The sequence below is a fragment of the Astatotilapia calliptera genome, chromosome 23 (assembly GCF_900246225.1).
Source record: "Astatotilapia calliptera chromosome 23, fAstCal1.2, whole genome shotgun sequence".
NCBI classification, from domain to species: Eukaryota; Metazoa; Chordata; class Actinopteri; order Cichliformes; family Cichlidae; genus Astatotilapia; species Astatotilapia calliptera.
In genome coordinates, this window is record NC_039323.1 from 10,001,424 (window position 1) to 10,026,186 (window position 24,763).

The following is a 24,763-nucleotide window of genomic DNA, read 5'->3' on the forward strand; positions in this document are numbered from 1 at the left end:
ACACCCACACAGACCCCTCTGATTCCTGCTATCAGCTGTTTGAAGTCCCACCCAAACCTGAGACCAGCACATCAGGCTCCCTCCCACACATCCAACTGTTCAATCTCACCTACCTGCCCCTCCCTTATTTCTTTTTTCCCCACATATTGGTCACACTCACATGTTTCAGATCATCAAATAAAGAGAACCTGAGTAAATGCAGAGTGCAGGTTTTAAATGATGATTTCATTCATTAAGGGAACAAAGCTATTAGTTTGATGCAGATGTAATGGGACTGAAACCTTCCACAAAGTTCAGCTTCTGTCTTGTCAGTCTACAGAAGATTTCCCAGAAGTCTCGGAGATCATCCAGATGTTTGTTTGCAGTTTGCTTTTGTGATCTTCTTGGCTAGCAGTGGTGTTTTCCTTGAACTTTTCCATGGAGGCCATTTTTGCTTTCACTGGAGTCCAGTGCTCATTTGTTGACATCACTGATTGGCTGACTCCATGTGAACTTTGACAATGTGGCGTTTTATGGTAAAAAGAAAAGAGCAGCGAGGAGGGTTGACATGAGATCAAACCGTACACGTCCCGTGGACTAAATGACTCTCAGGCATCAACTTACAGCAGCATCTGATGGATGCTCACACTGGATAAACCAGAGCATCCCTGACAGGAAGAAAAGGAAGGACAAAGTCTGAATTCATACCTTTCTGTAAGACATAAATTTACATGTCCTCCTTTACCCTCCAAACCCAGCTGTAGTCTTTGTGTACTTGTGCAGTTATTTATGCATTTCACACATTTTCTGTTTGCTTTACTTTAAGGTTTAAGCCTGAGAAATGAGAGCAACGACTCACAGACAGCAGGTTTACACCTCACTGGCCAGATCTGTTTGTTTAACAGGAAGTTAAAACATTAACAGTGTGTGTGTGTGTGTTCTGCCTGTACACTGAGATGTGTTTGTATGAATGGAGGGTCTTTGACATTAGTAAAGACTTAAATATTTCCATATGGATCTGCTTCACTGCCTCACAGCGATCTCTGTGTGTGTGTGTGTGTGGTAATGTGTGTGTGTGGGAGGTCTCTGGAGATGTGTTTGGAGTCAGAGAAGAGAGAGGGGGAGAGGGTGTAGAAGACAGAGGACACACACACACACACTCAGCTAACTGTGTGTGCGTGCGTGCGTGCGTGTGCGCTGCAGGGCAGGTATTTCAGCAGACAGACGACTTTTGCGACCGCATCGATTTAAGAGAAGAGGTCAGGGCAAACCCTGCAAGCATATGTGTGTGAGAGAGTGTGTGTGTGTGTGTGTGAGTGAGAGAGAGAGTGTGTTTGTATAATCATTTGAGTTTAAACCATCACTGTGAGGATATCAGTGAGTTGTGAGTACCTTCTAAGGCAGGGGTGTCAAACTCAATTGCACAGGGGGCCAAAACTCAAGGCACACTTTAGGTCGCAGGCCAAACAAGATAAACATTTATTGAACACACTAAAACAATGTTTTTTAAACAAATATGAATAAAAACAGACAGGAATGTTATTCCAGATTAAATAAACTTAAAAAAATAAACTTTAACTTTAAATATTTTGCTCTTCATAAAAATATATCCTGTCAAAATTATGCAAGTTAGAAATATGAACATGCTGCCAAAACCCCAGAAAAAAATAAATGAAAGCAAACACAAGGTTGGAGCCGCATGTAGACGGAGCATTGCTTCAGGAGTGGAACTAATAAACTGTGCGGGCCATTCAGTGTCGTACTTTCCCTTGAGTGTATCATTACACTGCAGCTCCATCTGAATCTGCACAGGTGCAGTTCAGCAAAGTGCGCTGATTTGGTTCAACATTACTTGGCAACAGGGAAAGTGAGGCAAGTTGCACTGGTGCATTTGTGACAGCTTCACTTGAAATGCCTTCACCGCATCATACATGTCATGTCCATGAATTGACAGGTTTCCTTGCTGAGCTCAAAAACTCTTATTGAGAACTTTTCCCCAACTCAGCCAAAGGACCTCTGTATGATGGCATGTCGGCAAACTCTGAATCTATTTCCCACATAAAAGACTGAAATTGACGGTAATTTAAACCTTTAGCTTGGATAAAATTTACGGTTTGTGTTACGGTGATCATTACATGCTCCATTTTACCACACAGCCTTTCCTGGTGTGTGATGCAGTGATATGCTGTTAACCCACCAGTGCAGTTCTCCTCCTGCATCTTTACTCGCATCCTGCTGACTAGTCCGCTTTTTTCACCGCACAACACCGGCGCTCCATCTGTTGTAAGTCCAACAAGTTTGTTACACTTTGACATACGTTTTAAAAAATGTCTTTTCCTGTCATTGTCCCGTGCATCGATTTAATGTTCAATATTTCCTCTCCACGGATGAAGATGGCCAGCTGTGCAATGTCCATCATGTCTATACTTTCATCCACAGCAAGAGAGTATGCGATAAAGTTTCTGCTTTTTTCACACAACTGTGTTCTTAAATCAGTGGCCATCTCACAAACCCCATCAGCAATCGTATTTCTCCTCAGGCTCACATTTGCCAAAATCTGCATTTTGTCTGGACACAAGACGTCGCACACCTTCATCATGCAGCTCTTTACAGTGGTACCGGGCTGATTTGGCTATCTCCACTGCTACAATAAAACTTGCTTTCACAACAGCTTCACTTTGTGATTTTGCTCTGGTGAAAACAAGTCTGCTGAAATGTCAGATTTGTCTTTAGCTCTTCTACTTTCTGTAGTTTCTTCTCTGCATTTAGGTTTTTCAGCTTATCCTGATGTTTTGTCTCGTAGTGCCGTCTTAAATTAAATTCCTTAATTACAGCCACATTAGCAACACTAATAAGACACACGGGTTTACTAGCAATGTCTGTAAACATATATTCAGTCACCCACTGGCGCTGAAAGGCTCTGCTTTCAGAGTCAACTTTTCTCTCCACCATTGTGAGCGGCTAGCTTCGCAATAACAAAAGTTTGACTTGATTGACGCGGGAATGTTCCCAAATAGCCTAGCGTTCGGCAAGGAGGCTGCAGCGCTGCATTATGGGATCTGTTGTTTGTATATTATTAGCACCTCCTATCGCCAGGCCATGCATAACAATAATAATATATCTATATAAAATGATCTCGCGGGCCAGATATAAATGTACGCCGGGCCGGATGTGGCCCGCGGGCCTTGACTTTGACACATGTGTTCTAAGGGCTGTTTTAGGGGGTCAGATCAGAACCAATCAGCTGTGTGTGTGTGTGTGTGTGTGTGTGTGTGTGTGTGTGCTCTAACATACATTAAGCCACATTAGCAACAAACAGTTAGTGTTCATGCATAGACCAAAGCTGCCGTAGCCTCTACACTCTACACACCCTGCAGGTGAGTTAGTGAAATACTGACAGCTGTCCTATCGTGTCTGTGATACAGCATCCATCCAGTGCACTGCACGAGGGTGTGACCGTCGTCATCCTTGCATCTGTCCATTGCAGTCATTTCATTTCACAAATCCAACCAACTCTTTGTTGTTTGTGTGTCCTCTGAGCACTGTACGGCTGGAACATAAACCATCTGGATTTGAATGTTTGGAAGTAAAAAACGAAATGAAGCCATCTCGAGTTCTGGTTTGGGAACATCGGCCAATGATGAAGCGACTTCTCCAGCATCGCTGAAAGGTCAGTCCACGGGCCACTAGGTGGCGCTTACACTCAGCACTGACGCCTCACCATTCTGTCCGCTGACAGCTCAACAAAGGTTATTTAAACAGGGCGCAGGTGCTGCGAGTCACTGCACAGACTCTGCGTCCCATTTATTTTATTACAGGTGCTCCATGAAATATTATAGAATCAGTTTTCTACTTCTTCTATTTTACAAAAGCACTTATTGGATCATTGTTTAGAGTTTTCTATGACGCGCATGTTTCCCTCTTTGAGAAACACTTTGACCTTAGTCAATCGATTGATTGACTGCAGTCATTAAAACTGATAAATAGTCACATGAACAACAGGAGGAGGTGCTGAGTGTGCTGGTGTGTACCTGGAGGAGGAGGTACTGGGCAGTGGTCTCCTCATGGCTCCTGGGCTCATGCTGTAGTAGGAGGAGCTGTCGAGGTCGGCCAGCGAGAAGTTTGGCCCGGTGCCGGCTGCGATGGGCGCTGATGGACGGACAGACAGACAGAGAGTGTCAGTACGGATACGGTGACATTTTTATATAACCAGTGAACACACACACACACACACACACACACACACACACACACACACACACACACACACACACACACACACACACACACACACACACACACACACACACACACACACACACACACACAGCTGGAGGCTGAACAAGGTGCATTAAACATGTTGATAAAAATCAGGAGGACAAGCTGTGAAAGCTCCTCACTGACACTTTCAGGTTTCCTTAAAGGAGACAAGAAACTTCCAGCAGTGAAGGAGACTTCATGGGAGTACGGACACTCCAATGAAAGCCTGCTGCGGCAGCAGTTACTGTCTCATAAAGCTGCTGCACACGAGAAAAGAAGGCTAAAGCTTCTAATCATCCAAAGTGCACATTTAAAAAGTAAAGGTTGACTCTTATTAAATGTGTTTCCTCCTGCCTGAAGAGATGCTGCAACACAACGCGTCACTGGACATCTGACCGCCCGTCACGCCACAAGCATAACATAAGTTTTATCACATTCTTCCAGTGACGGGGTTAGGCTATATCCTGGACCTCCTCTCCCCTGGAAACTAGACCAACAGAAACCTCTGTGCTAAATCTGCACTTCTAAAACAAAAACTGTAAAGTGACGGAGAGATGGTGCCGATGGAGGTGAAGGACAAGAGAGGGACAGACCTTGAAAATAAGTTTCACTTATCGTCCTGCTAGATGTCTCGTGTGAATATTCCTGCGTTTCAAAAACACAACTGATTGAACAGCCTGATTAACTCCACGTTAAAGCACCAATAACCTGGGAGAATATTTTAAGGAGAAATTCTGAGTGACTGTGTGTTTGCATCAGTCACTGGGATTTTCTGGCCGAGCAGAACCAGCAGATTAGCTTCGACATATGATCCTCCTGCAGCTTCCAGGGAACGTTTTCTGAGCTCACCCTGAAGCGCATGATGCAGGGATTGTGTGCGGACAGGTGTTGTTGTTTAGCTCCTCGTTAAACACTCCAGTAAGTGCACAGGTGTATGCATTTAAAATTGCCCCACCTGTGTGTGCAGTAGTGGGACTCTGTTCAGCTCAGAGCTGTTAACGTCTCCTCTGACAGTCAGAGGATCGTCAGGACTAATCTGGCGGGCGGATGAATTGGCTCAGGAGGTGATAAAATTACTGCCCTCCTTAAAAAAAGACAAAAATGAGTCGCTTTTATAAATGAGACTCTGAAGCCACTGCTCCCAACAAACAGCCTGACGAGCAGCCGAGCACCGCTTGTCTCTGTTTACATATTCAATATTAGCTCACAACAGGAGTTTATGTCATCATTGTATATGAGAGCAGTTAGCACGCAACATTAGCATCTACCAACAACAACAAGCTGTGGCCCTCTTCCTCTCTGATGTGTTCATGTTCTGCTGCCCCCCCCCCCCCCATCCTATTCTCGGGGGACAGAAGCTCTTCCACAAAGCCCTGCGAGGCTCTCCGTGTTAAAGCAGGGAGGGAGGGAGCGAGGGAGCGATCCGGCTCTTTGTTGTCAAATGCTTCAATTTGAAAATCCTGCTGAACAAAGGCAGCAATCAGCTTCAAAACCGGACATCCATCTACCCCCTCGCCTCCAGCCCCCCCCCCACACCCTCATCCCTACTCTTCATCGTTTTATTGACAGATAGCATGATGGTGTGATGGGATGAAAGGAGAAGGAGGAGGGAGGGGGAGGACTGACAGGACCTGGTGGGGAGTTTTCTGCTGAGCTCAGCACCGTGATCTCGCTCCACCTATCTATCACTCTCTCTCTCTCTGCCCTGTAGAGATAGGGCTGACCTGAGACACGCACACATGCACACACACACACACACACGCACACACACACACACACACACCCACACATATACACACACAGAGAGTTGGTCATTCGTGTGTGGACGTTTTAAACTCCTTTCCCACGGGAGCAGGAAGTAAAAACAAAGATAATTTAAAAACTGAAAAATAAAGAACGTACAAGTTTCCTGTGACTGCCACGGCTCGTAACGAACAGTCGACCTGTTCTGTGTTTTTACGTCTGAGGACAAGTAAACTTACCCTGTAATTTAATAATTGCAGTCCACTTTTTTATGACTCCAGTTTTGGACGGAAACTTCTTGTTCACTTCTCCTCTGAGGTTTTACAAACTCATAAAGAGTGTGAAGCTTTCAGTGAAGCCAGTCTTGAGTTGAAAAAGGCAAAGCTACCGTGTGGAGAGTGACTTAACTGTGAAGGAACTACTCATCCCATAATGCACTGCAAATCCCAAACTCCCCTATAGACTCGATTATTTTCGTTATCGCAGTCTTGCTGAAAACCTTGAGAACATGTTATATCGTACGCCACTTTGTTCACTTGCTTTCTGAAGCTTCGCGCTCACTAAGCTAACTCATGCTTAGACATTTTAAACATCTCCATGGTAACATGGAGATCGCCAACAATCATTGATGTTAAAACAGCCATCATAAGCAAGTCCTAGACTCCTTTACTAGTTGCATAAACTGTTAAAAATAATGGATAAGCCCTTGTGATAGTAGTAAATTTAACTGGTCTCTCAGATGGCCGCCCCTCACTGAGCCTGGCTCCGCCAGGTTTTTTCCTGTTAAAAGGGAGTTTTTCCTTCCAGCTGTCTCCCAAGCTTGCTTATAGGGGGTTGTCTGTTGTTGGGGTTTCTCTGTATCATTGTAGGATATTTACCCTACGATATGAAGTGCCGTGAGGCGACTGTTGTTGGTGCAATATAAATAAAGCTGAACTGAACTGAAACTGTCCAAAGTGGTAAAAATAAAGATAATCAGTAGACACAAAGTATGGTGTACCATCTAATATTAAGAATAAAAATAGAACTTTAATAATTCCTCTGGGAAATTCAGTGAAAAGCTGATTTTTTCTAGAATAAAAAGAGATAAGGATATAAAAGCAGCCAATCATGGATAATCTGCTGCATGTGCTCACTGAGGCTGTGGGTGAACCTCTGAGATGTTAATGGTTAATCATAAATGAGATGACAGCTGAAACATGGTGTTGATGGGCTCTGTCTGAGAGGCACTGCTGCACTGACGTGTGCAGCCTGTGGAGGGCGCTGGCAGCACTCTGCAGCTGCTCCTGGTTGATTTGTATCCTTGCTGATTAGATTTCTGGCAGTAATGAAGCTGCTCTGTGTTTACTTCTTGCATTTGAATGCCGGGGGCCGGTGCTCTGCTGTCTGGACGTCTGCCAGCTGGAGCTTCGGCTCAACTTCGCTGTATTAATGATGCTTTCAGGTCACTCGCCATACAGTGGTTACTACTGTAACCCCCCTTTAAAGCACATCTTCATCGTGTTTCTGTGAGAACTCGCAAAGGCACCTCTTTGATCGCTTACAGCTGTTCCCTTTGTTTTATTGTTCCAATTCACACTTTCATTATTATGATTATTATTGTGATTATTATTAAAATTGTCAAACATCTTTGTGTCATTTGTGCCACGGTGCCCATCTGCTGCTGGCACACCACCAGGTGTGTGTGGCAGAGGGCAGGGGAGGGAGGAGGAGGAGTCTGAAGCATGCAGGCCTCCAGGTTTATTCATCTTTCATCCTGTGTGTGTGTGTGTGTGTGTGTGTGTGTGTGTGTGTGTGTGTGTGTGTGTGTGTGTGTGTGAGAGAGCGCGATAGTGAGACAGACGAAGGTACGAGAAGGTGCCAAGTGGGTCATCTGCCTTCTTATCTATTTGAGTGTTTGTGTGTTTGCACTGTGTGTGTGTGAAGCCATCATATCAGCTGTAATCCCCAACATCCTTACGTCTAATATCAACTCTCCTGACACACTGGCAGGAAGTTTGTGTGTGTGTGTGTTTTCATGAAATCTGTTTCAGTGCCAAGGTGCACTGCTGGCACTCCACTCATGCATCTGTGTGTGTGAGTGTGTGTGAGAGAGCTGGTTACAAGTGTCTAAAAACATCAAAGAGACTCAGAGTGAGCTGCAGCTCCTTTTACAGCCTGTGCTACACCCACGTGCCAGTTTGCTAGGCACAATTAATAACTGGAACACCCATTGTTTAATCGATTCACTTAAAAAGATCCCCTGACTATGAAAATGTAGAGATCGTATTATTTTAACACAAATATCAGCATTTTAAATCTAATATGTAAAGAAACCAGGTTTGAGAAGTCCCTTCACCTGCAGTAATTTAACAGATTGCCATACACAATCATGCTTGAATTACCTTTCAAATCTTAAACTTTCAGTGTGTAACATTTTTCACCACTAGATGTCAGTAGATTACAGATTGCAGTCAACCGAGTTCCGTTTTCTTACACTGCCCAATTCAAGTGCATAATTCTAGATATGTTAGCTTCTGTAGGACAAACATGCTAACATGTCAGCTAACAGAGATCAAAAACATTTTGAGTTTACCCCATAACAGCCGCACCTAGACGGATCTCCCCGAGAATTTTCTGTGTTTAGTCCACTGTTTACCTCAGCTGTCAATGCAGGGTGAGAAGTGTCCTCATTTATTTAGCTACCCTTAGCCTTAAGTTAGCTGTAGTTAGCCTTAGTTAGGTACTGTTAGCTTGTGTTAGCCTTAAGCCCCTTTTCTATTAGTACCTACTCGGATCGACTTGGCACGGTTCACAACAGTTATCAGGGTTTTCCATTAGGTCATAGTACCTGTTACCAAGTACTTTTTTAGTACCTGCTCGCCCAGGGTTCTTAGTCAGTACTAAAATGTAACATCGTCAGACTGCATGCCACCGATTAGCTGGACAGTAGCGTCACTCGATGAGTCATGAGAGCGTCATGTTGACAAAAATAAAACCACCCTTTTTTGAAACTCACCAATGAAGGAAACGGTTACAAAAAACAACGCCGTGTTCCCCGAGTATGACAAAAAGCCACAGACCGAGCAGCAGATATATTCTTGCCTTGACATTAGGGCTGCACGATTTTGCATAAAATGAGAATCACGATTTTTTGGCTTAGAATTGAGATCACGATTCTCTCACGATTTTCTTTTCCAATATAAATATTTATTGCACTTATTAACTGCACATCAACTTCGTAACAGTTGAGACTGAACATAAAAACAATAAATAAACATAAAAACAACAAATGTCTCACGTTTTGTTGTTGCCGCAAAATGTTGTACTGCTTGAAATTCCGTCTCCACCGTTGCTCGACACTGCGTGTATAGAGCAGGTAGTGCAACAACAGAAAAATAGTTGCGGGACGGCACTGTGTAGCGTTTGTCTAGGGTGTTGATCATTTTCCTAAATCTCTCGTTTTGCACAGTGTTGATGGGAGCCATATCTTTGGTCAGGTGATAAGTAATAGCCTCCGTAATTTCTTTGTGCCTGCGGGAGTTCGACGGGTATAGGGAAGCGCTGTATAAGGTTCCCGTTATTGATGTTTGGGTGGTTGACCGGGACGGATTTTCTCCTGTCACTTTTTCATCATCTCTGACGTGCTCTCCGTTGTTTTTTCCCTGCCAATTTTAGCATCCAGTATCACGTGGTATAAGGCTCCGCCCTTGTCATTTGTTGAGCAGGAAGAGTGAGTGCTTGTTTTCATGCAAATTACGTCCCGGATCAAAATGCGGTACAATCGTCGCCGGCTATTTTTTATTTTTTTTGGAATCGTTGTCATTTGGAAATGAGATCGCACATAAGTATGAATTGAGATCGTGATTTTCTAATGATTAATCGTGCAGCCCTACTTGACGTCCACCTTTTTTGTAGCAATCATGTCGTATATTAATTACATTGCGGGATGCTTGGATGCGTTGCTATGACGACAACCACGAACGTTAGGTAGTACCAGATTGTAATGGAAAACCAGGTGAGTATATCCGAGTAGGTATTAATGGAAAAGGGGCTTTAGTTAACTGTTAATAGCCTCGGTAAGCTGCCGTTGGCCTCTGTTAGCTACTGTTATGGTCATAATGAAATGGTCTTTGAAGTGGATCTAACATTGTTGGACTCTTAGTGATTAAACTCTCATACAATATAAGAATGTAATCAAACTGTTTGTCAGAGGGAAAGTGTGATTTTTAGGAAACTTGAGGCTAACATTAGCTGGTATGTGTATATGAGTACAGTAATATTTTTTTTTCCTATTAAATAACCCTTAAAAAACTATTAACTAGACCTAGCAATTTTATGCTGATCCCTCATGTCAGCAATCAGCAGCTCTTATTTCCTGAGGAGCACTGCTTTGGTTAAATTTTGACCGGTAGGAATTCTGGTGACATACGGACGCCTCGCTGTTGTCAGTTCAACAAGCACAACAAACACAAGTTACTGTCCACAAACTTATGGCCCTCATAAACGCAGCTGTAATGTCTCGCTCAGGTGAGGTTTGTACAGAGCGGCAGAAACAGACTGCGAGGGAGAGGACGGAGGGAGGAAGAAAGAGAGGAGGAATATGAGCAAAGAAAAAAAAGAAAGAGGAGGATCAGAGGAAGAACGACAGGAAGAGAGAGCGAGAGTTTAATGACACATCGCAGCGAGAGAGAGGAAGGAGAAGTCAGGAATACACTGAAGTGACCAATTACATGTGACCGCGGCCGCTACACTAACCTGCCCGCTCGCTCGCCCGGCCGGCCTCTCTCTCTTTGTGTGCTGCTTTAATAGGATATTGATCGACAGAGAGAGATTCGATTGGCCTGCCAGTGAATTGTGTAATGGCTGCACAACGCCAAGGTCACCCGCTGTGTGTGTGCGTGCGCGCTCTGTTCAATACCCCACCAGCCCCCCCTCCACCACAACCACATCTCATCTTCTGGTGAGCTATAGGCTTCAGTCACCCCTGCAGACCCCCGCGTGTGTGTGTGTTTGTGTGTGTGTGTTCACTCCATTTAAAGAAGAACCACACCAGAAATGATTCTTCATATAATCACAAAGAGTGCTGTGGGGTGATGGTGATGTAGGTGAAGCTTCAAGTAAGGTTCTGTCTATTGCCATGTTCGGAGTTCTTTCCTTGTTTTTAATCTTTGGACTGTTTCTTGGACTTTGCCTTTTTCCTGTGCCTCATTCTCACTGTTTTTCCACACTGCCTGTCACATTACATGTTAAAATTTTCTTCAGGCTCCTGGTTTCCTGGTCTCAGGTTCTCCTGAGACTTCCCCCTCAGCACGCAGGAACCAGAAGAAGTTTGTTATCTTTTCTTTGGCATCAAATGGAGACTCCCAGTGCTACTTCTGCACCATGTCCTACCACCGGGAACACTTTCATTGAAATACATACTAAAAAACAAAAAAACAAAAAAAAACAATAACATGTAATATTTTGCATCTACTGTTATCTAGTTTATTGTGATGGTGTTGTTTTTATTATTTTGCTCTTTGTTGTTTGTTTTCTCTTCTGGTTTTTTTTTTTATTATTATCTCCATACGGGTGATCCAGGTGTTTTGTTTGTTCTTCTTTTTTTTCTTCCCCCCTTTCTCACCATCTCTTCTCCCCTCTATTTTTCTTTCTCTCCCTCTCTTTCTTTCATTCTTTCTCTCTGTCCTATCCCCCAGTCATGTCTGTCCCGTCTTTAAAAAACGAAAATAAAATAAATACATAATTATAATAAAGGTCAATCAAATGGACCAATATGGCAAGGCCATGATGATCCACCCGGTAAAGTAAATCAACTTGGCATCTTTCTTGGCCTTAAGACAACAATTCTGATGGCTAAAGATCCAAACGGGACAGGCAAAAGAAAAAGAAAAAAAGAAAAGAAATACATACTCCTGATAACACACACACTGAAGTGATCAGGTGACCTTTGGCAGCAAATCGTAATTTCTGCTTCCTGTAATCTTCCACCTCATCCAAACATGCTGGAGTCTGAATTTGATCCTGCATGATGCAGATGTTCGCCTGTTGTCACTCCCCCACAGCTGCTTATTTGAATGAAGAAATGCATGAATTCTTTTTATGCTCTTAAAGGGGAACGCTTAGGAGAACGAGGGCCGCAGCAAGAATCTGCCGACGTCAGCTGAGTTTTACACTGAAGTAAAGGTGTCCTTCCAGGTTTGCTTCAGCATCATACATATATTCTTTGGCCACCGTACGGTGGCCCCGAGAGCTCAAAACATCACAAATATATAACTACAGGAAATTATGACAACAGCTTCATCAAGAAGAACATAAAAAGCTGTAGAGTTCGGACTCATGAGGTGAACGTTAACATAAATCAGCAGAAACTTCTACACGAATTCGCTTCGACTGCGGAGGAACCTGAGGATGGAGCGCTTCCTTCAGGTTCCACTGTAATCTGAGACATTTACAGGTTTCATCAGGCTGGATAAATTTTTCTACAGAAATCACTCACAAATGTGTAACTTTTGGCTGTATGAATAAAATGTACTGAGATGTACTGAGAATAACGTGTGTATTGTATTAATATAAAAGGAGATGAGATGAAAAACATTTTTCAGCTTTGTCTACATTTAATATTTCTAATGCGAGCAAAGTGAGGCGTAAGAAAAGTGTCTGTGGCAGCAAAGCAGAGCTGCTTTAATGCTGCTGCAACACACACACACACACACACACACACACACACACACACACACACACACACACACACACACACACACTCTATAAGTACAGTATATATTCATATACTTACACACACAGACACATTCAGACAGACACAAATGTATTCACAAACACACACACACCCTTTCGCTCTGTGTGTGTGTGTGTGTGTGTGTGTGCAGGCGCGCGCTTTGTGTTGGTCAGCAGATTTGCAGCGATGCGGCTCTGGAAGAATCACTTATGGATTAGAGTGCAGGAGAGTCCACAGTGTGTGTGTGTGTGTGTGTGTGTGTGTGTGTGTGTGTGTGTGTGTGTGTGCGCAATAGGCATTTCAGGTTATCAGTTAAAAGCTAATGTACTTGAATAGTGTGTGTGTGTGTGTGTGTGTGTGTGTGTGTGTGTGTGTGTGTGTGTGTGTGTGTGTGTGTGTGTGAGAATACATGTTCATTCAGCCTGAGAGAGACTTCATTTATAATACAGCCGAATAGAAAAACTTTGTCAGTAGGGAAAAAAGAAAAAGTAAAAGTAATAAAGTTATTTCTATGAAAAGCAAATAATGGAGTGAAACAAGAACATCTGGAGGTAGAATTCAAAATTAAAGGATGAAAATGAGAAATCTCATTGTCCTTCATATTTTTTGTTTCAGCTTCACATTGAGTAAAATTGCAACGCTTTCCTTAGGGCGATGGTAAAAGTAACTGGAGCGAAATAGTAGCCAGGGCTGATGGTCTAACCTCAGCTTATATTGAGGAGCATTATAATGATCTCAACACTGATAGGATGCTGCTTCCATCTGCCCAGAGAAAAAAATCATCTCAGGTAAACCAGGGCCATCACAGGTGACCCCTCGCACCCCGCCCACCACCTGCTTGACCCACTAGTCGATCAGGTCCCACACCTCCGCACACTAACAGCTTCTTCCCCTGGGCCATTCAGACTGTTAACAAACACTACGCCGTGTAGCCCCACACACAGGGTGATCCGCGGTAACTCGTTAATTTGCCACATTAATGCAGTTACAGCGTTAAGGTCATTTTAACGAGAGTAACGCTGACAGCACTAAAATGGTAATCTCCAAATGTTTTCTTTTTACTGACCAGCTCCTCTTTGATAGCTGCCGTGTCCATCTTCTCGTTGCCTGCAGGTGAAGTGATGGAGGGGGAGGAGTTGTGTTCAGTGAAGGAGAGAGGCAAGGCAGAGTAACGTTGCGTAGAGACAAAAGTGGATGAAAGAGGCAAACTTGCGGTTCCACAAGTATAATTATAACGTAACATAGACTATATCGATATAAACGATATTATCACATCTCATATCTCGTATAAAAATATATTGATATATTTAAAAACTCGATATATCGCCCAGTCCTAGGTTGAGTAACCCTCATCACTCAGGACACTCACACATGGACTCTAAGAAGTCCTTTTTTTCTTTGCACTGCTTCCGAGCACTTTGTCCTCTATTGTGTGCCTTTCTCTTATTTTTGTTATTTATTTCTTTTATACGCTTTATATTTTATTCCGGCAAAGTCGGTGTGAAGCACCCACAACTTCGTTGTACATGTACAATGACAGTAAAGGCCTTTTCTCTTCTCTTCTATCATCTACTGTTCTGAAGGAGCTAGTTCTCCTGCCGAATGTGCTGACAGGTGTCACGTGAAATTTAAAATTCAGTTTCTCAGCCATCCAAAGCAACACTAAAGACCACAATGTACAGCACCACTGAACAGTAAAGGACAGTGTTGTCAGCATAGAGGTGTTGTTTACAGCATGATTTGCAAAGGTCTGCCCACAGGCTGCCTCACTTTTGCTCTCAGCGTCTATTTTCTGAACAATTCCAATAAGCCTGAGCTCTAAGTGCTCAGAGCAAACATCTTCTGAACACCACTGCACTCACGGCGCTATCAGCTCAAAATAGTTCTATGGCTGCTCAATCAAATCAAAAAATGGATGGCACTTAAAAAAACACCACTTGGCACTTTCAGGGCAGAAACACAGACCCTGAAGAAGACACGGTAAGCCAAATACATCAGCAGCAATGCAACACCAAAAACCACTGTTCTAGGTACCATCATTCTATAAATTGCGTGTTTCTGTGTGGAGGAACATGTTACTCTTCTACAACTGTATTTCCGTGAAGCATCACAACCACAGCCCTCGCACTTTAATGAAGTCCAGTGTGTGAACAGGAGTCTGTGCAGGCTGCAGTCATTTTAATCGTTACCTGACATTACAGCTCATTTCAGGGACACGCTGCACGCAGCAACATGTGTTTGTGTACTTGAAAGACTAAGTCCAACCTCGGTTTTTCCTGCTGAGCAAACTATTTACCAACATCATGATGTTCCTGCTGTATGTAGGATGTTCAGGCTCCATTCAGGCTCCAACACGTACTCGTACATGTGCTTATGCGCTCTGTACCCTCAATAACCTTCCAGATACTAGCCAATCAGAGTACATGGGTTTCAGTTGGATTTGGACATAGCTGAGGAGACTTATTCAGAACTTTGAATCATGCAAAGCTACCCTTGGAGAACAAAAAGTTTAACAGACTTCACTGATGCTTTTAATTTGAAAGAATGCCTTATATTTCAGTGTCATTAAGTGAGTGTGAGATAGCAGCTGCATGTGAGTATCTGATCAAGCAGGGATAACTGTGTGTATGTGTGATCGATGGCTCTTTGATCGGGGGTCTGTGTGTGTGCTGACAGGCACTTTACATCGCCTATTGTTAGCGGTGGGCGATCGACAGACTCATATAGATCCCACTGCGCTCTCTGTCACTCTCTCTCTCTCTCTCTCTCTCCTGCATGTCGGCACTTTTTAAAGGTCATGTCCCCCCGCCTCTCTCTCTCACTTGTCCTTTCTGTCCATTGCACACCCATCTTACCCCTCCCCTCTCTCTCCTCCACCCTGCGGTCTCTCGATCGCCCGCCTGTCGCTCATATTTCCTCATAATTAGAGTTGAGTTGGAGCGGCTGCTGATTGGCAGCAGATCCTGGATCTGAAGAGTTTTAATATCAACTGGGGCTGCAACGATTCATCGAGTAATTCGGATAACTCGATTATATGAAATCCTCGTTTAATGCACAGCTCTGCAGCACTCACAGACCTGCAGTAGAAACACATTTAGGAGCAGCGTGTGGATAAAAAGTCTGACCACATTCAGCCCACGCAGTCCTGATGATGCTGGGACAGTTTAACACGGAGGCGGAGTCTGTTTGCACAAGAGGCGGAGCCACAACAATACAGTAAAAAAACTTTGTTTGTATAGCCCAAAGCAGTATATGTTCCTGTGATCACCATTAAAACCTTTACTGGGAAACAGCGAGCGGGAGTCCTTCATCAAAGCAGCTGATCGACAAACTACCAGAGGAAGAAAAGGAAGTTTGTAGCTGCTCTGCCCAACGCTGTTTGTTCTACACAGAGAAAAACCTGCAGATGAATTGTTATTATTAATATTAATTAACGACGCACCATCAAAGCATGTCTTCTCAGCAGCACAGGCACTTTGCATCAAAGCACAGGACAAACGTCACAATGCCAATATGCTCGCAGACACCGCATTCTCCTTTAAAGGCTTACAGACACAAACTCGGTCATTCACTGCACACATATGCACACAATACATACATACAAACCAAATGTAATCTGGCTCATCAAGGAGATGAAACAGTGTCACAAACCTTCCAAGAACACAGAGTAAAGGTACACGTTTTAGGTTTCAGTTTCATACAGATTATATTGACCTTTGATAAGAGACTTGAGGTTTATTTATGTTTGCATTTAAGAAAATGTTTTCTATTTTAATATGGTGTGTAAAGAGTCATTTTGCAAGACCTGTGTTTTTCTCTTCTGAATATTTATCACAGAAGTAGTTCTTATCTGAGAATTCGATTAATCGATGGTGCTTCAGAGCCTTGAGCTGACTGGCCGCTCGTGCACTCTCCTGCAGCGTCGACTCTCACCATCTTTAAAACACATAATGTTTGAGTCTGTGTTGTTCACATTTTAATCTATGATGTTATTATACATACAGTGATTTTGGTAATCAGTTACTTATAAGGTGTTACTAAGTAACAGTTATTACTATTGTTATTACTATTATTGTTATAGAATACGGTGAACACCTGGCTCTCTGATGCACAGGTGCTCAGCCTCGTGCTGCAAGCTGAGCTCACAATTCACACTCTCCTAAACATGTTCTTATTAGGGCTGGGTATCGTCACTGATTTCTAGAATCGATTCAATTCCGATTCACAAGGTCCCGAATCGATTCGATCCACGATTCGATTTAATTCGATTCGATTCGATTTAAATCTGGGAAATTTTGACAGTCAGAGATATAATTCAGATCAGGACATTTACATATTTTTGTATCTATAAAAAGGAAGCTGACACTCTCAAGACTTTATCCAAGGTGTGAGCATCACAGCAGATGCCTTTGTGTCAAAGTAGCTGAAGATAAAACACAGAAAAACATGAAGGTGATTTTCCTGGCCTGGGATTTTATAAAAATATTCTGCAGTACATCAAAAACGAAAGAAAACCATTAATTAATCAACATTACCTCTGACGTTACAGCGGTTTTATTAGAGACATGGCTAAGCATTTTGCATTTTGAATAATTTTAAAAAGTTTCAATTTGTTCAGTATTGAACAGCAGAAATGAGGTTTTCTTTTCGGAAGAATGTAAAAGGGGAAAAAACAGCGGCCGACAGCGCTGTAAGCAACAGTAGACTGGTGCGTAACAAGCAAGCGAATAATGAAGAAAGCGAAACTGTTCGAGAGAGAGAAGGGGGGGGGGGGGAGAGAGGGGGAGGGAGAGAGGGAGAGAGAGAGAGCTGCGCATCGCAATGGAAGCAAAACAGTAAAAGAGTGAATTCATGACGATGTTTATGTGAAGCGTTTGGATCTTCTTTTGCTGCTGATTCGGTCAATATTGTTTGGAGAGAGATCAAACTAACAGCTTTAGAATCAGCGCATAAAGGGCGTGAACACAAAGCGCGGACCCGGATCAGCGAGCTGTCGGCTTTCAGCCCCGACTGTGAGAAAGGCGACATCTAACTGATTCTGATCCGCGGGTCGCGCTGTGTGTTTAAGTCTATGTGCAGAATCCCTGTACCTGCTCTCATTTACTGTTTGGTGGTTCTTGAAATTTTGTGAGATGTCACCAGAGATTCTGGCATTTCGGACAAAATAAATTTATATTAAAAAATCGATTCAGGATTTTAATGAATCGATTTTACGTTATCCAAGCCAGAATCGATTTTAATCGATGAATCGATTATAAAAACCCACCCCTAGTTCTTATGTTCATCAGCAGGAAGACCACTCAAACACACATCAGCAGCCACACACACACACACACACACACACACACACACACACACACACACACACACACAGTGTGTTCATTAAGATAGGCAGCCTGTGGTTTGGTCTGGAGGAATTACATTAGATGCACTATCGATGACAGATCTGCGATCCAATCAGTGCTTGGCCTCATTCAGCCTCACTGCAGGAGGAGAGTGAGAGAGAGAGAGACAGAACTTACTCTGAGACACTCGGACGAGCTCGGCCACCGTGAAAACTCCAGGTGTCACGAAGCTGTCCTGGAAGCCCAGGTGACCTGTGAGCAGAGGGAGGGAGGGGGTTATTACTATATTACTACTGTATCACCAACACATTTCGGCACAGCCAACCACTGACAAGCCCCCGAAATCTACACCTGCAGCAGGATTACAGGTAGTACTAGTACCAGTAGTACCAGGGAAGGATCAGTATGAGTGAGGAAGTACAGGCTTCTGTTTCCCAACAGGAATAATCAGGACCAGCTGTGTGTGTCTGCACGCACGTAGCTGAACACCAGGGTCAAGGTCTAGCACACACACACACAAAGTAGAGAGGATATCCTTCTCTCTCTCACACACACATCCATCAACACACACACACACACACACACACACACACACACACAGCTATCACATCCATCAACACACACTTAAAAATCTTCCATACGCACTTCCCTGATCCAGACAAACAACTTCTCCTCAGGAATGTGTGTGTGTGTGTGTGTGTGTGTGTCTCACCGTTCTCCGGCTGCTCCTTGATGTCTGATTCGCTGGCCTGATTCGGGCTTTCTGATTGGCCGGATTCTGTGGAGAGAAACACAAAGATGAGGACGAGCCGAACAACACCAACTTAATAACACAATCATATACACACACACACACACACACACACACACACACACACACACACACACACACACACACACACACACACACACACACACACACACTCAGTTGTCTGTTCTGATCCAGCGGTTACTTCACTGATAGCTGGGAGTTTAAAAAAAAAAAAGTTATCTTTAATGTTATCATGAAATGTGTTTCATCCTTCATAAATGCTGTAAATACATTTTCGAAATAAAAAATATTCATCAATCAGGAAGTGCGACGCTTTCAGAATAAATTCTTGAGAAGCGTCAGAAAGTCCCACACAAAATCCCAGATCATCCAAGAACAGAAACGAGCACCACTATTCACCAAAATGTGGACTCAGCAGGTCATCTGCAAATCACAACTTTGGTGGTTTGTGTGTGTGTGTGTGTGTGTGTGTGTGTGTGTGTGTGTGTGTGTGTGTGTGTGTGTGTGTGTGTGTGTGTGTGTGTGTGTGTGTGTACAGAGGGGATGCCTGTATTGATCTCCACATCACAAAACCTTCACCTGGTATCTCACACACACACACACAGCAGACTGACTGGCAGACTCCAGCTGCTGCAGCTGATTCAGTCACACTTTCTGCACACGCTCAGTGACACAGGAAGAACTCGTAGCCTATGCTGAAGTTCAGAGTGAGCGGACGGATGGAAGGATGGAAGAGTGAAATGTCTGAGGGGGAGCTCGTGTCAAATATCATAAATAAGCCAAGCAGCTGCGACCACCGACGCATGAATGGATAAATCCTCTTCATACTTAGTCTTTAAAAAGCATTTTGAATAATGTTTCATAGCTAAACCTGAAGTTAAAACGGCAGAAATACCCGGTGCGTGACAGAATCTCACATGGTGCACCCCGAGCGTTTTCAACAACCACATGTTTACATGATTACAATGTACAACTACATAAAAAGTCATCGATTATCCCGCCATCAGCTGAAGGCATCTGTACCTAATAGAGTCCCGCTCAGTCCCAATCCATGCAGCTGCTGGAAGGTGGGAATTCTTGGAACTACTACAGCAAGGTGGTTAAAAAAGAGGAAACGGGTCATTTTCTTATGTCACAGGATTCTCTGCAGTGCTCTGAAAAACAACATCCAGCCTCACTGCTTCCACAGGAACAGCGGGATCAGCAGCAGCCAGGTGCTGCTCATCAGTCACGTGCTTAACCGATCATCAGCAGTGTGAGTGCCTCTGTGAAAGCAGAGGTTTTGCCAGTTTTCAGGTCTCAAGAAGTCAGGAATGTCTTACATCTCACAACAACAACAACAATAATAATAATAATAATAATAATAATAATAATAATAAAGGTACTTTTATAATGTTATTGTTTTTTTTGTTGATGAGTGAGTATAGGGGTGGGATTTAATAAGTTTTCTTCGTCCCACTCCTTTTCAGGCAATTTTTGTTTTTTGTTTTGTGCATTTTATGTTCAATATAGGTATTTGTTGTGCCTGAAAATAAACAAATAAATGAATGAATGAATGAATAATTACCCACTGCAAATATGAACTCAAACCTTCACCAACAGGGGCAGTGTTTAACCAGCAGGTGTGCTAAAATGCTTTGCTCTTCAAACTTTTAGTCTTTTTTCCCCGATCGTTTTATTAACCGCTTAAATAAAGGCTACACCGACTCACTGAACCTCCTTGTGGCACGTAGCGGTATTACATGGCAGTACAGCCCAGTCCTATTTTGACTTGAGAATATCTCTTCAACACAACACGGATGGTTTGAGCGTTAATGTGTTATCAGCTGTTGCTTCACATTCTTAAAAATGCTTCATTAAAACTGCATCAGATCAAACTGAGCTGCAGGCGTCTGTAACTTATTTACACATTTCTTTGTTTTATTAAACAAAACTTGTCATCTGTGTTTTTAGAGTTTTCTCTCTTCTATGTGAGATCTGACATTTTTTGTTGTGGACGTGTGAGCAGCAGTAGGTCAGCTCCGAGTATCATGGCAAACGTTCTTCCTGTGTGCAGCTCGTGCGACCGGCCTCTCTGCGTCTGCCTTCTCTTCCAGCATGCTCTCTGCTCCGATGCAGCTCCGCTCTTTCAAATGATTTAGCGGCTTCGGGGGCATCGATCGGCCACGCTGCAGATAAAGTAGGCAGGGAGTGGAAGAAATATTACCCATCATCCCCCCGGAGCCTGCTGGCGGGGCCATGACTCAGGAGCAGACGGAGAGAAGTTGGAACGTCCAGGAAAGCAAAACTTTTAATTAAGGCAAACATGAAGGAAAGTGCGACGCACGGCGAACGTGACGGAGGCCCGGCTGAAGCCGCTGCCACGCGGGCCCAGATGTGTGATCCAAGAGGAAAATCAGGATCGAGAGGAAGAGCGGGCTTCGCTTTAACAGCTCACACGCTAGCTGAACGGTGCGGAGAGATAGTCAAGTGATTATCTCCTGCTGGTTCTGAGGCGTGAATATGTTTTCTTTAATGTGAGAGGAGGTGACAGGAGCGCTTTTTGAGTGAAGGAAAGCAGGTTGCCTCTGAAGTGATGGTTCGCTGAGTGTGTCGGGTCGTCCTGCGTGGATTAAAGGGCTTCTCGTTAGTGTAAATCACTTTGGTCCAGGTTTGAATCCTTCTGTGGAGTTCTTTCTGTGGAGTTCTTATTGCAGACCACACGTTATGGACGCTGCGCCTGCACATTTTCGCCGCGAGGTTGTGCAGTTCAGTTACATTTAAGAGACATGAACTTTTTGCATTGAGAGGACCCCCCCCCCCGGCCCCATCCTCTGTCACACACACACACACACACACACACACACACACACAGGGCAGCATTTATCAGGCTTGTTTTGCATGCTGTTCACCGCGTCTGTTTGCTTCAGCAGCTTAAGACAAAGAGCATCAGGCGGAAACCACGGCAACTATGGGGTGGGGGGTTAGGGGTGCTGCTGATGGGTGTGTGTTGGAGGGCACTTTCACACACTGCCCCCCTACCCCATCGTCCCCCGCTCCCCTCATTCAGCCGTCAGCAGGTTAATTAAATATGCTAATGAGGCGTGGGAGCAGACCGGACTGTCTGCATCCACCCCCCCACTGAGGGGCGTGGATCATCTAACTCAAACCCCCCATCATCACAGACTTGTAATTAAGTCATATATTATAAAAGAAAAAATGTTTCCATCTATACTTTGAATTTAAAAAGCTTTTTCCTTAAATAAAGAAGGATCAGGAAGTTTAATGAACTTCCTGATCCTTCTTATTTTCCTGTTTACAGTCCTTTTTGTTTCTTTAGAAAAAAAATCCTGAAACACACTCACCTCTGAAAACTTTTTTCCATCTGTCACCATCAAAGACTTTAAATATTAAATCAAATGAAATCAGAAGAATAGGAAAATACCTATGCTCTTACTCTGAAAAGCTTCTCAAGTAACACGTATCCTGGGTTAGGAGACCCACTTGAACGCTAGTGGAGCCTCGGACACCTGACCACCATGGAGAGATGCCGGCAGATCACGTGACCCTCACACACACTCACACGCGCACACACACACACACACACACACACACACAGAGCACTGGGACATAAAGGAAACAATGGGACCAGACTTTCTAGCTCTCTCTGTGGGAAAGTCAAACTTGATCGCCCCAGAGGTCGCTCCCTCTCGCTCGCCCTGCTCTCTCTCTCTGACATGAACTGGTGCTTTTCTAGGAACAAGGGAGGGGGGCTACTGGATGCTTTCCAGAAAGGCAGCAGAGAGTCAGAGGCGGTGGGGGACGGGTTGGCGTTGGGGGGGGGGGGGTTACCTCTGAATTTTTCTGAAAAAAACTTCTCAAGTCGTCTTGCTAACTCCCGGGAATAAAGGTCAACAGGTAACGTTCCCGGGATTCACATTAATGGTGCCGACCAGATATCATCACTGCCAAGAACACAGTGCACCGTCACCACCTGCACCCCACCTGCTCAGCCTCACCCCCACGTTCCCCTTTCCCAGCAGCTCATTCAGGACTCTGCTGCAAGGTTATTGATTAAACCCAAGAACCAGCAGAGCACCAGTCCAACCAGTCCACCTCCAGTAGAGCTCCACTGGTTTCCACAGAACGGGTTTTGCTTCCTGTGATGGGAGTGGATGACTTACCTCATGAGAAAAGACGTGCTCATTTAGAGCAATCATACGTTATGGCAGTTTTATACAAGTGCCAAATAAATCAGTTTAAAATTTCCGGAGATTATTTCCAAAAACGCAAAAGCTTCTGTCAAAAGGAACCAGGTCTGTCTGCAACTACAGGATGGGGGAATTATTACAGTGTGACACGTCGAAGGCCCTGGACGAGAACGTCCTGTGTGAGAGAGGAACGCGCAGCTGGATGGCGTCTCTCACGGCAGAGAGGATGATGGGCAATTTAAGCAAAGCCTTTCTCGTGTGCGTCGCTGATCTCAGTGTGACGCGGTAAATCTGTTGTAAATCTAATGATAATGACATCATCACCAGTTTTACTGCAGAGCAAAATAAAAATGAAACGTCAGTTCAGAGGTGCTGTCAGCTGACACAGACGCCGTTTCTCACTGGTGTGAAGTTCTGTCACACCGGTTAGGACACAAGAAAGCTCGTGTTTAAAGAGGTCACACTTCCTCCGGGTTTGTTTTTAATGCACACAGACTCCGCCCCCCCATGACCGAGCCACGCTGGGATCGCGCTGTCGTCTCCTGGCAGAGCGACAGGAGGCAACACAAACAGAAACAGCGAAGTGCTCTGCTGCCAAAATCTGTTTCTCTCCGTGTTTGGCTGCTCAGTGACGTGGGCGAGAGACATGCCGACACTACAGAGAGAGAGAGAGAGAGAGAGAGAGGGGAGAGCAGAACGCCGCACACCTCCAATGTTCAGCCCGAGGACGACAGTTGGAGGATCTTTACCGGAAGGATACGAAAACGAAGACGTAGACGGACGGGCTCTGAGTGGGTACAAAATAAATAAATAAACAAACCGCTCGACATCGATCTGAGCGCACTCTGATTTAGCTTTTAATGAAATGAAGAGACGTTTGAATTCATTTTTTTAAAGGCCACAAATCAGCTGAGACTGCCACGCAGGATAAATTACCTTCACACACACACACACACACACACACACACACACACACACACACACACTCTCACACACACGTTCACGGACCTGAAGTCCGGCTGGACTGCAGCGATGAGGCACTGTGACTGAAGCTGAAAGGAATGAAAGCTTCTCTGTTCCTGCAGGTGACACCTACACCTGTGCACCCCGGGGGCTAATTATCTGACCTGCAGGCAGCCGTGTGAAGCTCTGCGAGGGCCCAACAGCTCCACGCATGCTCCAAACAGCATTTCCTCTGGATTATAACAAGCGTTACCAGGAAAAGACAGGAAATTGTAATTTTCCTCTTTTAGATTCTAAGCTCTTCCTGCAGCTAACAGAACAAACGCCTGATTAATTCGATCCAGTTTTATTCAGAAATCACAACAACAGCCGCCTCGGGGTGTTTTATATTGTACGACTCTACAAAGAGAGCTGTAGCAACCGTAGGCTGTAGGTCCCTGTGTGAGTCAGGTGACTCAGATGGTCAGCAGCATTCGAAAAACACTTAAATATGGATTTGTTAAAAATAAATCGGCACCTTTATTTAAGGTCCATCATTAAAGGTATTGTTTTCTTTCATTCTCGATTATGTGAGTAAACACAGAACAAAGCATCAGATCAAATAAACGTCTCATTTCATCTGGAATTAAACTAAAATCATTTTATTGCATGAACTTTAAATATTTTGTCACACACACTCTCTCTCACTCTCACACACACACACACACACACACACACAACATCAGAAAATAAAACTGAAGTATAAAAAATGAATCTGATGATGTTTCTCTGAGCAGGAGGCGGGTGCGTTTGTTTT

At 44.1% G+C, this 24,763-nt stretch overlaps 1 protein-coding gene across 7 annotated transcripts in view; it reads right to left on the bottom strand.

Moving 5' to 3' along the window:
- The window catches only part of nfia (nuclear factor I/A), a 147,567-nt gene that overhangs the window by 21,694 nt on the left and 101,110 nt on the right, over positions 1 to 24,763 (bottom strand). For all 7 annotated transcript variants that reach the window (XM_026159091.1, XM_026159088.1, XM_026159090.1 and 4 more), the window contains exons 3-5: positions 18,755 to 18,820; positions 18,220 to 18,294; positions 4,011 to 4,128 (exon numbers count right to left, since the gene is read on the bottom strand). In XM_026159091.1, the coding sequence (XP_026014876.1) occupies positions 4,011 to 4,128; positions 18,220 to 18,294; positions 18,755 to 18,820 (259 nt within the window). The remainder of the gene's footprint in view (positions 1 to 4,010; positions 4,129 to 18,219; positions 18,295 to 18,754; positions 18,821 to 24,763) is intronic.